At 38.8% G+C, this 14,565-nt stretch overlaps 2 protein-coding genes across 4 annotated transcripts; both read right to left on the minus strand.

Annotated features, from left to right (window-relative positions):
• Positions 1-1,011: 1,011 nt before the first annotated feature.
• Positions 1,012-5,803, minus strand: dynll2b (dynein, light chain, LC8-type 2b). The gene is made up of 3 exons (XM_084138031.1): positions 5,549-5,803; positions 2,132-2,268; positions 1,012-1,509 (listed from the first exon to the last, which is right to left on the minus strand). The coding sequence occupies exons 2-3, from the start codon at positions 2,261-2,263 to the stop codon at positions 1,372-1,374; spliced, it is 270 nt and encodes an 89-aa protein (XP_083994157.1). The 5' UTR covers positions 2,264-2,268; positions 5,549-5,803; the 3' UTR covers positions 1,012-1,371.
• Positions 5,804-6,375: 572 nt separating this feature from the next.
• On the minus strand, positions 6,376-12,953 carry srsf1b (serine and arginine rich splicing factor 1b). 3 transcript variants are annotated; one of them, XR_014609401.1, is made up of 5 exons: positions 12,532-12,940; positions 11,855-12,048; positions 8,829-9,001; positions 7,689-8,515; positions 6,376-7,003 (listed from the first exon to the last, which is right to left on the minus strand). XR_014609401.1 is itself a non-coding variant. In XM_084138260.1 (4 exons), exons 1-4 carry the CDS (start codon positions 12,720-12,722, stop codon positions 8,327-8,329), a joined length of 747 nt encoding a protein of 248 aa, XP_083994386.1. In that variant the 5' UTR covers positions 12,723-12,953; the 3' UTR covers positions 6,376-8,326. The 3 variants fall into 3 exon arrangements, 2 of the variants coding, with proteins under 2 accessions (XP_083994386.1, XP_083994387.1); XM_084138260.1 differs by having other exon boundaries at positions 6,376-8,515; positions 12,532-12,953; XM_084138261.1 differs by lacking the exon at positions 6,376-7,003 and having other exon boundaries at positions 7,764-8,573; positions 8,815-9,001.
• Positions 12,954-14,565: the final 1,612 nt, after the last annotated feature.

Genomic DNA, 14,565 nt, shown 5'->3' on the forward strand with positions numbered 1-14,565 from the left:
CTGTGAATTTTTTTTTTTATTGTCAATGCTTCATGGGATTGTAGTTCTTTCCCTCCCTCATGGACCTTTGTCTTGTTGTCAGATTTTCAAAATAAATATTTCTTCAGAATCAAAGTTTGTAATGTGATTGACCTCGTAGCTGATTGATTTGGTTAATGGCTTTTAACTCCAAAACGTAAACTTTTTAAAAATACCTATGTTGGAAAAAGCAACTTAAAAGACATACCTTTGATATGTCTTGACAACCAGTAAGCTTGACATGGGTTCTTAATAGTAATATAAGGCTATATGGTACTGCCAAGACGGGTTCCCTCAGGAATTTTCAATGGGTTTGTACTGTAGAACGGCGGTGTTCAATTTATGAGTGTGACGGTGTGTCATTTATGTTGTTGAACGCTTCATGTCTCTCCTCTGATCGGCTACATCGCTACATTTGAAGTGACAAACAAGGTGGTAGGAGTCTGGCCATGAACAACGGCACATTATCTTCAATAGGCAAAGCTACAGAAGACTTCACTCATCACTGTATAAAATATTTAGAGTGGGACTGCCACTCTTTTGTGTCATGACAAAGAGATTGCGAGGGCGATCATTGACATTTTTAAATGTATACTTTCATAAGAGGGGCATAAAAGCAGCAAAGCCTTTAGTAAATGTGTGTCCTTGAAATTCGAGAGGTACTGTATCCCATTAATGGCCCCTTGTTTCCAGACAGGTCTGCTCATTAGTAACTGAACAGCCTGAATACTCCCTACCTCAGCAAAAATGCATGCAGTGAGTGCCCTTGTCTGCTGAGATAGTGAAGTTTGTTCAATTCTTCAGCTGCACTTCATAGGATGCAGATAAAGACAATTGATCATGTTACATTATGGTGCAAAAAAACCCTGTTGGGTAAACTTTACATCATATAACTGAGGAGTTAGGAACAGCCATTAACTTGAAACCAAATGCAGACAATCCTGTGTTTGGATCTACAAAATAAATAAATTAAAAATCACGTCTTACCCAAAATATGTATGACATATCAATTTTTAATATACTTTAAAGGCAGCGGTCAAAGCATTTTGTACAACTTCAGTGCAAAACAAATTTGGACTTGGAAAAAACAAACAAAAGTCATCTTGTTGCGTCATCTCGTGCAACTACAGAAAGCAAAAAAGGTTACTGTATTGCAACATATACAAATTAAATGTACACGGTCCATGCATTTATGCACAGCCTCTATAGCTAAATTCATGTATGTGAAAGAGAATGAAAGCGCGCGTGTGTGTGTGTGTTTGTGTGTGTAATCTGAGTGTGGCTCAAGCCATAAGTGCGTCACAGTCCAGGTTTGGAGTTGATGTCCAACTTTCACAAACGACAGTTTTCCTCTCAGCCCGATTTGAAGAGTAGAATGGCTACTTGACCCAAGTAAAAGTAGATGAAATGCTTTGTTTCATGCGTCACGTAACTGCCAAAGTTCCGTCCCACAATACAATGCCATGTTGGATTATACTTCTTATCAAACTCCTGTTGAAAAGCAAGAACAGTAATGTACACTTTAGTAAGACCAACAGAACTTAATATTCTGGAACAGTGGTTCTCAATCACGGGCCCCAAGATTACTTAAAATGATAGACAAAACAAGCATGAAAATAAGCTAAAACAACTAAAAATCAAGGTATTTCTTCATATTTTTTATAACAAATATACAGCTTTCTATTATTGTTGTGGCCTTCAAGTAAAATGTTGAGATCCACTGATCCCTAGAAGGACCGCAGGGGTCTTCAAACTTGCTCAGATCTATAACATGTATAGTACCATATTAATGTCTACATACTTTATGGTGCTTATATTGCAAATCCATTAAAATAATCATTAATAATGTACATACACTTGTCATTCAAATTTAATTTGACAGTACATTTTAATGTGAGGGGCATTTAAACATTTAGCTGAACATTAGCTTCAAAGTTTTACTCTAGTTTAACTTACGTTGATGTATACAAATAATTTGAGACCAAACAATAACTGAGCCCTGCTTTACTGAATATTTCTAAGAAGCAAGACAGAATAGGAAACGAAATCTTAAAGATAACATATTGTTGATGAAGTCTGTGGAGGTGTCAATCATAAACGTTCTGTGGATGACCTTTTTGATATATGCAGCAATGTCTTTCTCAATATTGTACTTCTCCATGGCCTGTGTGGCACAATCCACTGCGTCCTGCTGCATGTCCTCAGACATATCAGCGTTCTTTATTACTGCCTTCCTGTCAGTCATGATGGCTGTGAATATGAAGAAAGAGAAAACGCAAAGGAGATTCACTGACCATCTCTTATAAAGTCAGAAGAACAAGGAAGAACCTGGACCATCAAGCTGAGTTAGCCTTTTAAATCAAAAGCTTTCTCGTTTAACAGTGCCTACCATCATCAAACAGAATTGGGGAAAAAAAGGTTTCCCAACACCTTGTTTTTGTCTGCCATTTGTCAGACAAACAGATAGTCCCGCCCCTCAACTGGTTTAGCCAATGCTGTGGTTTCAGGATGTCAACAAATCTTAAAGGGCTAGTTCACCAAAAAATAAAAAATGTGTCATTTACTCTCCCTCATGTTGTTCCAAACCTGTATGAGTTTCTTTCTTCTACTGAACACAAGAGAAGTCATTTTGAAGAATGTTGGTAATCAAACAGTTGACGGTAGCCATTGACTTCAATAGTATTTTTTTCCTACAATGAAAGTCAATGTCTACCTTCAACTGTTTGATTACCAACATTCTTCAAAATGTCTTATTTTATGTTCAATAGAAGAAAGAAACTCATACAGGTTTGGAACAACATGAGGGAGAGTAAATATGACAATTTTCATTTTTGGTTGAACATAATGCTGTCATAACCAACCAAAGGCTTACTTATAGTTTAAGTTTATTACACAATACATATAGTTTCAAAGCAGCATACAGAATATGCTTGTTTCAAATCTTACAATTAGGAAGTATTCTGTTATCAACCAGAGATGAGTGTATAATAAATGTTATATAATATATTCATATAGCAGTAATATACAGCAATAATAATAATAATACATGTATGCTCTTAGTTAACGTCATGTATTCAGTTAATCAGAATTACAACTTGTGCTCATAATGATTACAAAATAAGGATAAAATACAATACAAGTCAAGGATAATATTTGACGGTTTAATTTTATTATAGTTGACTGCCTATTAAGTTGTGATGAGAAAGTATTTTAATATCAGAAAATTACTTGTTTTTTTTATGTTGACAAGGACAAACTTGATAATGATAAATAAAGATGATTATTTTTAAAGCTCATAATGTTCGCTTGCATCAAAAGCTCTGCTCTTATTCTTGGCCAAGACAGCAACTTCAAAAATTTGAAATATTTCGCACAAGGCCTTCACTTACAAATAAATAGAAATGGGCCTGAATCACTATAATTGCTTGCCAGTTCTTTTAATGGCAAATACAGATGTAAACGGTCTACCTCTGGGACCTGTCTGAGTTTACGGAGTCATCCATCTTTCCAATCAGCTTATAAAGGAACTAGTGCATCTACTAAAAATGAAAACGTGCAGTCATGATTTGACAAAAAGGAGGCCACCTCAATCAGCTCCCTCTACAAAAGACTCTCAGGCACTCAGTGTTGGGCCCAGGAGAGGGTGGAGGTTGATGAAATCCATTCAGTGAGAAGGACGTATTAGAAAGCACAGATCTGTATCCAGCTCGATTTACTGAAAATAAACTAAACCAAGGCCTAATGCATATGCAACAGAGAGGTCAGATACATCAGAGACATTTCAAATCATTTGCATTCAGTAAACAAAACTGTCTCAACCAATCGCATAAGTTTAGGGTGGGACTATTTGTTTAACTGGCCAATGGCACATGGGGGCGTGTTTGAAAAAATGTGGCCAGTAACCTATAAGTAGAATTTAAATATTAGTTTCATTTCTGCTTTTTAGACAATAACTAAAAAACAAAACCAATTTGTACATTAGTATTTGTAAAATAATAATTATTGCTGAAGTGCGTAATTTAATTTTCTCCTATCCCTGTATAGTATTCAGATAAAACTTAAGAGCCGTTTACACGACACCGTTTTTCAACTAAAAACGGAAAACTTTATGCGTTTTGGCCACTCATTTACGCAACAACAGCGTTTTGGGGGCATAAAAACGCTAACTTTTGAAAATGGGTTTCAAAGTGCACGTTCAACAACACAGGTATCGTCCCCACGTAAACAACGAAAAACACGAATTTGTGAAAACGGTGTCAAGCGCATGCACATTATATGTTCACTCGATAGGCGCATATTGTTTCTTTACAAAGTGACATCGCCAACTACTGGCCAGGCAGAATACTGTGATCGTTTTCGCAGATCTGTGTGAACAGGATAGTTTTGACAACATTGTCGCCTGTACGCGAAAAAAAAGCAAAGGAAAAACTTTTCCGTTTTTAGCACATTGTTGCCGTGTAAACCCTCGAATCTATTTGTAGGTTAATTTCCCTCAACAGTTTAAACAATTTGTTACTGTCAAAAGTGACTCACCAATCACATGTTTGGGCCTTTGGGGCGGGACTATTTGTTTGACTGGCCAATGGCACATGGGAGGCATGTTCGAAAAAAAATCTGCCCATTTGAGTCTCAAGTAACTGATATATGTATAATTTTTAAATTAGTTTTGATTTCTGCTTATAAAAAAAAAGAAAAAAAGAAAACTCACTTGTAATGAGACTTGCTACTTTTTGGCAGATCTGATAACCAAAGTAGAAAAGTGTGAATTATCTGTAAAAATATCGGCCAAACCGATTATCGGGCTATTAAAACAATAAATGTACAAAGGCTGAATGCCCCAAGCAGTTGCATAAGTAACAAGATGCATGAGTTAAGAATTAAATTTCATTGGGCAGAATGAAAGTGGGAGTAAATTATGCTGCAAAGCACAATTAATAATTCACACAGCACAGGTGTCTGCCTTTGATAAGGTCATGTAGAGGGAATCACAGAAGGCTGATGGTTTGTTATATTTGTTGCAAGCTGTAGCTATTTTTTTCACGGCAAAATTGGAGTAACTTTCACCCAAGTGCTGCCATAAAACAGGCTTTGGCTGGACTCTGGTGCCCACAGATGAGTCCATTAAAGCCATACGGTGGTGATGTGCCCTCAGCATCTGCTCTCATATGATTGGCAGAATTACGTAATATTTTTCTCCAGACGCCGAGCACTTGTAACTTTCATTTCACGCCACCGCCCTAATTATTCTCGATAAAAACAATCTGCGTAGAATATTTCCTCTCAAAAGCGTCTATGAACTCCGCATCCAACAATAATAATAATAATCATTTAAAATGCGAACGTCTAATAGAATTGCTGCAAAGTACAGTTAGCGGCTCGTGCTGCGTCCATGATGATGCTTCATCTGAATACAGTACTAATTACTAAACTTCCCCACATGCATCTAGATGTTTGAACACATTCTTTTTCTCACAAGCTACATGGTCAACACGTCGGATGCATGCATAGTAAATAAATCCACACTGCTCACCCTCTTTTGATGCTTTTACACTGGAATACTGTTTAGCTCAGGCTTTTTTTTGAGCCGCTGCGTTCACGCTTGACTTCACTAACCACTATGTCAGTCGTAAGTAACTCTACCCATGCGGCTGTGCTCGTAACTCACATCCAACTTAGCGTCACTAGACCCGAGGTGACCCCGCCCACCGCACTGCACCGGCTCTCTGATTGGCTCGCGTAGAGCCTCTCCCCGCGTGTTACGAGCGTTTTCCACTAGCTTCTCACTGCCCGCATTTTATTTCATCCCACAATGCACCAGTGCTCCCACATCCTGGGGCCAAAGGTATTGATTCCTGTGAGGTATTATTACTGGATTTACTTGCCACACTATATGAGGTCAAGTTTGTATGTAACTTAGTGGTTACTTAAGTGACGTTCCCTACCTTAAATATTGTGTAGACTGTTCACTTTCGGAATTAATCAAGGACAATTTCATCATTTCATCTATGAGAGCACATATTCTACGGCTACATGAAAAGACAAATTTAAAAAATGTTGCTTTTTTAATGTGGCACTACTTAGATGTACCGATATATATATCGGCTGTTGTGTTGCTCTTTAGCTTAGTACTACCATTGAAAAACCCTTATTGGTCCACTACACATATGAATAGAATTTGATTTATCAAATTTATTGACAAAAAAGGAACTCCATCTGTACATCTGTATAAATTACCTCAATCTAGTGTGTCAGATATTTCATAGACACTACATACTACATTGTTTCAGAGTTACTGTTACTGATTCCGCTAAGATAAGTTACTGATTTCTAGAAAAAATGAAGCAGAGAACAAAACACTTTAATTGAACATTCAATCTTTATTTAAAGAAGGGTTAAAGAGAGAAAAAAAAACACTTCAATTTAGAAATATAAAGTAGTCAATTGTGGGGGCAAAGAAACACCACCGCCAACACAGCAAATGCCAACAAATGTTATTTGAAAAGTAATTTTTTGAAACCCTAAATAAACTACAGCATCCCCCTCAAAAAGTGCCTATTATCCCACCCTCCCACTAATTCCCCTCTATTTACCACGCTCCTCATGCCGATTCCATCCAAACTGATCCAGCCTTCTGGTTCCTTGCTCTGCTCCTGTTTATACCGAAAAACTCATCTCACAAAAACAAAAGAGGCACCTGGATCCCTTCTGCGCGCGCATCATTTGGGCTCCACGGAAAAAGAAAAAAATGAATTTGGTTCTAGAGAAGCCAATTACGACGTCAAGTATCCTTTAACTGTGGTTTGGTGGGGGGAATGCGGGGCTGGGGTTGGGATCCTCTCCTATGGTTCCCGCTCCCGGTAAATTGATCCCGCTCCATGTATGTATCCATCCTTATCCTAAGCCTAATTCTGCTCCTGATCCTGAACTGATCCAATGATCCGGCTCCAAGGACCGGGACACAGTGAGCCCCTCCTCCAATCCAAACCTTTAAATACCAGCAAAATCAAAAAGAGGGAGGTAACAAGTTAGAATCACAGCTAAATAAAGAGCTTCTATCATTTAAAGCTTCTATAAATTGATCATAGGAGCGGTATTTTATTTATTTATTTTTCCGTTTTTTTGTGTGTAAATTACAAAAAAAGGATACCAGACTATGATATGCTCCGGAAGAAATTTAAAGCACCTCCTAAACACATTAAATTGTGCTTATTTCATTGAAAAAACGAGCAAAACTAACCTAAAACAGACACTTTCTCTTGACAAATACACAATTTACATGAGAACAACTGCACATGGCAAGCCTTTATCTTGTCTAGTGATAAGTCTACATAGGAGATCAATAGTGGCCAAATCCCAGTACATTTTGGACAACAGGCAAAAATGTTTTTGGATTTAAAAACGAAACACCCAAAAAAACAACAACAAAAAAAATAATGCTGTCTTAATGTACGCACAAGCATTGCAACATCCAGACAGTACACATGCATGCTTAGCAGCAATGACCAGTAAGAAAAGGTAAATTAAATGGGGAAGGGGAGTGTCGTGAAAAGAGGAAGAATGGCAAAGCAAAACTAATGTGTTACTGAACTAAGACAGTCCAGGGTACTGGAAGTCTGTTGAAAAACAACAACTGCCTTTTTGAAGGTGACTAAAGCCGCTTGCCGTCATACCATTGCCTCCTTAAATGAAATGCCTGCTCCTCCTCCTCCAAATATCCTAATATGAATGAACTGTGCTTCAAAATCCTTTATTCCAAAGCTTTCTTTAATCCTGCTCTTCTGTTGTCTATAGAAAGACATGAAAAGGTAAAAGTAGAACAGTTTTCCAACAAAATACTCCCACCCCAGAAAAAGCCAACAATGAAGCATTGTTAACAAAATAAAACAGTAGCAATTAATCCATCCCAAATACAACTATTTAAAGCATTTCAACATTTCCCTTGTGTCAAATATAGTACAAGGGATGAGTATGAAGATCCAGTTAAAATGGGAATGCAAGACAAACAAACAAACAATGGGGTCATGGGATAGGAGACGACAACAACAAAAAAAAGATTGACGGGAGGAAAGGAGAGAAAGGGGAACATCCACTTAGCTACATGTAGCTGTCATTAGCAAAATGACAGTCAAGTAATAAAAAAATAAAAAACAAACAAAAAGCTAACAAACCAAAGATGAGAGATAGCAAACTGGGGGAAATGGAGAGACGAAACGAGTCAAGAGAGCAATGAAGTACAACAGTGGGTCCAATAGAGGGCGACACAGGGTGTATATGATTGTGGCCAGCCAACTAGCTGGAATGTGGATGTTTAGGTGCGGGAACGGGAGCGGCTGTGGCGGGGCGAGTAACGTGGAGATCCTCGGCTGCGGCGTGGAGAGTAGCTGCGACTGCGGCTGTTGCTCCTGCTGCGACTCCTGCTGCGGCTGCGTGAGCGCGAGCGCCCATAACTGGGGCTGCGCGGGCCATCCACCTTTACACGGATGTAAGCCGTCTCCCCCTGAGAAACACATAACGCAACACTTTCTAAAGACGAACTACCAGATGTTAGGTTACTCCTAATTCATGGCTCAATCTAAGATAGATTAGTTTTTTTTTTCAGATTTAGCGCAACATCAAATTACAGTTCCTTCTATATGTGGCCACTGGCAAAATCACTTACATTCAAAAGATCCATTCCATGGATCCTCCTAGTCCATGTGGCTCCATCATGGGTCTCTGACATCAAGCTTACCTTGATGTTCCCAAATCCTTAAGCTATGCCCTGTCCTGTCCTGTCCAATGGCGGTCTATGTTTACAAACTCACACCTACCTCATGTGACCGGAACTTAGTGTTATCCAGCTTTCGAACGGCGTAGGTCATGTCTTCTTTGCGCACAAACTCCACAACGCCGGTGCCATCTCGGAAAACGTCAGCATAACATACATCACCTGCTTCACGCATGTGATCCTTAAGGTCCTGCCAGCTGCCACTTGGAGGAAGTCCTGGGGAAAAAAAGACAATCGTAACCATTAAATAAGTAGATCTTTCTTTTTATGAACAGCACAAGAATCATAACGCAAGTAACTGCCTTCAGTAATGAAAGGGAATCGTTTAGAATAAACCAGTTTGAGGAAGTAGGACAGGAAATGCTTGTTCCTGTGCACCTGGGTTTGTTTGACTGCGCCGTTCAGTTCTTTTTGGATGTGAATGCTGTTTAGTGGTCAACCGAAATGGATTTTTTACCCAATTCCAATATCTTATAGGTCTATATCAGCTTTATATCGGTTCTTTATTATGTTGCACTATTTCATTTAAAGACAGTAGCAATTTCTGAAACTACATTTATATTAATTTTACATAATATTTCGTAAAAATCATTACAAATACATAATTTGAAAATCTGTAAAAATAAAATAAAAAATTATATATATATATATATATATATATATATATATATTTTAGATAGCAACTTCTTGATTCTGTAATCCTATAATAGTATTTTTTTACAAATAAAGAAGTGCTAGAAAAACATAACACTAGCGCTGGGATCTTTTAGTCTATGCTGTTTTCAGTTGATGAATGAACAAAACATTGTAGCACATCTCCCATCCAATAAATCGCAATACGCTTTATGCTGTGTTACTTTTGATATGAAACAAAGTCACAGTGTTCACATTTGGTCCATTTTATTATGAAATTCAAACAATAAATACCGTTTTGGCGCTCTTTAATGTGGCGTCATGCTGTAGCGCCTCAGTTCAAGCGAAGCGGCAGCGTGGAGCGCACGTGAACTGATCATCTCTTCAGCTTTACTACTAGTTACAGCACGAAACAAACATGAATGAACATCAGAAGGTTGTTGAAATCTTGAAAGATACAGTACAACTTACCAAAATCTGTATCATGTCACAGCCACCATTTAAATGTTTATATTTCAAAAGACGAATTGGAGTAGAAACATAATTATGTAATTATAAAGTTAGTATTATAACTTTATTATTATAAAAACTTCCTTGTGTGTAATTTAAGTGTTTGCATACAAATCAGTTCATTTTAACCTTCAATATTCTAGTAATGTAGTATCAACTGACTGTATAGTTTACAACATTAGAGATTTTTTTCCCTTTTCCCTTGACAAGATTTACTATGTACTGTACCTGATATATATCCAAAATCAAAATTCGAAATCGAACTGTGGAATGTGTGTCGAAACCCAGCCCTAGTAAACACTGTAACCAAAAGTGCAGTAATCTGGTGTGCACTAGGAATGCCAGACTAGCCGACTAGTTACGATACTGCTCGACTATACTAGTTGTTTACATTTTTTTGTTATTGTTTTGCTTTATATTTTTACGTTTAAATTACTGTCATGTTAGTTACATCTTGAAATTAGCATATTTTGTAAAGTGTATATCTGCAGCGGAAAACAAAATCATTTAATTTTCCCTCAGGTTGCAAAATTTCCATTTAAAACGCTAATGAAATTAGTCGTGTGCACTGGGAATTGTATTTTCTCAAAGATTAGGTAAAAGTAAATCAAATACAGTACACAGTAAATATGACATAGCAGAAAACTAGATGTAGCACAGCATAGTTTCAAATCAAAGATTTAAAGTCGCTTGCTCTTGCATCTCCAGTGACAGCCGAACTCTCCTGTGCATCCAATTCACACGGCTTGAATCCTCCACACAAACAGACCGACACGCACAGAGTACACACATTTTACACAGGCTATGCACACAAGATCATCTATCAGCGGGATTCACAGAGTTTCGTGAGGTTCATGGCATTACATTTTTCAAAGATTTGTTTAAAATTCTCACAGTATATGAAAAAACATTTGTCTTTCAGTTATTAAACAGAACTGTTAAACTAAGACGGTAAACTAATGAAGATGGAGAATGGGAGCTCACGTAAATCTGGGCTGTCAAAATAAAAGTCAAGGCCAAACATGAGAAACAAGCTTGCCAATATTTCAATTGAACACTGGCACTGTTTTATGAACTATACCAGTCTGCTTTAAAAACTGAAATCCTGTACGACTTATTTAAATAGAATCGTACTAAACCGTGGAAGTAAACCACTACCGATGACGTATGATTTCATAAACCTGTGTGTTCTCTCACTCACTTTCCTGACAAGCGGGACTGACGCACTTCAAGTGTGTATCTAGTGAATGTATATCTAATTTCTGCTCACCTTGAGCGTTCTTTATAACATTTGCAGTGCATACAGTTGTGGTCAGAATTAATGGCACCCCTGGCAAATATGACACATTATAAAATGAAGGTTTTTCTCCAAAACATTTATTATAAATAATTCTATAATTCTATAATTTGTTCGTTCATGGCACAATGCTTCTCCTGGTTTCCACATCAGCGTTGTTTCTGCGCCGAATTGGAAGATCTCGCTGCGATGTTATTAATTCTGCGGCGAATTCAAACAATTTCTCTCTGGATCTCCCAGCGCTGTGTAGTAACGGTGTCGCGTGATCGAGATCAGCCCGTGAGTAAACCGGCTCTGAGTTTGCGATGCGCTGTCTAGGTCCACGCTGCGCAGCTCAAACGAGTAGCACAGTTTTGTTTCAGTTTTGTTTTGATTGTTGTTTTGTGTTTCTCATATGCAACATAAAAGGCAGCTCTTATCAGTTGGTCAATGCTAGTGCGAACTCTAACCAAATTTAGTCGCACCGCTAGGAAAAAAGGTCACAAAATGTGATCATTTATTCGCAGTCTGGAGCCCTGTGTGAAGTCCAGAGGGTGCGAGCAATCAAACTCAAGTTCGGACCAAGCGATCGAACCAAGTGTGAACGCACCCTATGTCACATAACAAAGATGTACTGCCCATTCCCTCACCTGACACTATGACCCTGTACTCCGAACGCCTGGATGGAGGGCCATATCTGCCTCTGGGAGCTCCAACGCCACCACCACCACCACCACCACCTCCACCTCTTCCACCTCCCCTGCCACTTCTTGGGAACTCCACTCGAAGACGATAGCCGTCATAGTCATAGCCATCTCGTCCATATACAGCATCCTCTGCATCTCTGCAGACATAAGAGAAAAAAATAATCAGTGGATAGAAAAATTATGCACAAATAATCCTCATGGTTCTCACGCAAGAAGATCGTGTGCGCATGCGCAGAAATACTCACAGGATCAGAACATTTTGACAGTTGACACATTTGGAAATGGTATTTCAGGCAAAATTGCTGAGCATTTCTACAGAGCACTTCTAAGTACACTGGATACTTGAGAGTTTTGCATACCTCTCAGAATTCTAGTTGAGCTGATATTAGATACATTATTTAACCCTCCCTCCATCCATATACTTCCCGTCTTATGACCTGACTGACAAGTTCGCGTGCTTTATACGAGTCCTTAATTTAGAGGACTAGTGTTTGCGTATAAACACGAATTTAAAGCATATGATGTGTTAAGCGACAGCATCGTCTTGTATTGTTGTTGCCAAATTCATAAACATGCAGATTCAGGGCAAGCTGGGTTTGCGTGTTTAACGTTAACGTTACCTCGGGTCCTCGAACTCCACGAATGCAAACGGTGGACCTCCTCTTCTGTTTTTAAGATCGATATCCCGAATGGCTCCGTATTTATAAAACACATCCTCTACGTCCTTGGTGCGAATATCGGGGGGTAAATTACCCACGTAAATCCGACAGTCGTTGTTCCCTGCAGGCCCTCGAATTACACCGCCAGACATCTTTAGGCAGAAGTTACGCCAACGACGTTGATAATTTGTCCGTCAGGTGATATGAAAGAAATCCGTTAGCGCTGCTGGATCTATATAAATTCACAAACTAAAGTGCCAGATTATCTTCAAAACTATTATTTTTCAAGTATAAAAAAACAATAAGATCTTTAACAATATGGCGACGTCCCTTCACTCACCACACGCTCGCGACTGCGCGGAGGGGGAGGGGCGACGCCGCGCGGAAGGATAAAAGCGCGTGGCAGTAATTCGGCAGCTTTTAAAAGTGCAGATTATTTTACATTGCATTTGCAAAGAGCGAATTTGATCGACTTCACAATTGGTATATCAGCATCAATGTTATCCGAGTTTATAAACCCGTGCTTACTAATCCAAGGTTGGAACCCCATGTGTGGCGTATGTAACGTTATATAAGGATAAAACTGCTCAACTCATCCTTGGTATGAAGTATATCTAGCCTATCTAGATACGGCTATTCTATCATTTTGTATGATGAACAGCTTTATTTTTGGACACCATCATGAGAATATTCTGGCAAAATATTAAAACACGTCAATTTCTGCTGCTTCTTTATTATCTAGTTCAGGGGGTTTCAATCTTTTAGATGCCATGGACCCCCAAATATGATTTGCGATATGATGCGAGGGACTGCAAAATTCCTGAAATTTAAAAGGCAACTATACATTTTCATGTTAAAAGACCCAATTTAGGCCAATTTTATTTGGTGTACTATATTACACCAATTTAACATGCTATTTGTAAAATATTTATTGATTTTTTTTCTACTCACTATAGTTCTGTTAAATTAATTTTAATGTCATTTTTTATTAATTTATTCTTTTAAAATCTAATTATGTATTTAGTTTGAAGGGGGTGGATTTACAACTCCTCTTACATTATATAATGAGCTGGAAATAGTTTTCTTAAAACCAATGTCCCTATTCTGGTATTTACACTGAACAAAATTATAAATGCAACACGTTTTGTTTTTGCCCCCATTTTTCATGAGCTGAACTCATGAACTGAACTTAGAAAGATCTAAGACTTTTTCTATGTACACAAAAGGCTCTCAAATATTTTTCTCAAATCTGTGCTAGTGAGCACTTCTCCTCTGCCGAGATAATCCATCCACCTCACAGGTGTGGCATATCAAGATGCTGATTAGACAGCATGATTATTGCACAGGTGTGCCTTAGGCTGGCCACAATAAAAGGCCACTTTAAAATGTGCAGTTTTATCACACAGCACAATGCCACAAGTTTTGAGGGAGTGTGCAATTGGCATGCTGACTGCAGGAATGTCCACCAGAGCTGATGCCTGTGAATTGAATGTTCATTTCTCTACCATAAGCCGTCTCCAAAGGTGTTTCAGAGAATTTGGCAGTACATCCAACTGGCCTCACAACCGCAGACCACGTGTAACCACACCAGCCCAGGACCCCCACATCCAGCATCTTCACCTCCAAGATCGTCTGAGATCAGCCATCAGGACAGCTGCTGCAACAATCGGTTTGCATAACCAAAGAATTACTGCACAAACTGTCAGAAACCGTCTCAGGGAAGCTCATCTGCATGCTCGTCGTCCTCATCAGGGTCTCGACCCAACTGCAGTTCGTTGTCGTCGTAACCAACTTGAGTGGGCAAATGCTCACATTCGATGGTGTCTGGCACTTTGGAGAGATGTTCTCTTCACGGATGAATCCCAGTTTTCACTGAACAGGGCAGATGGCAGACAGCGTGTATGGCGTTGTGTGGGTTAGCGGTTTGCTGATGTCAACGTTGTGGATCGAGTGGCCCATGGTGGTGGTGGGGTTATGGTATGGGTAGGCGTATGT

Source organism: Abramis brama, assembly GCF_963993115.1.
Source record: "Abramis brama genome assembly, chromosome: 15".
NCBI classification, from domain to species: domain Eukaryota; kingdom Metazoa; phylum Chordata; class Actinopteri; order Cypriniformes; family Leuciscidae; genus Abramis; species Abramis brama.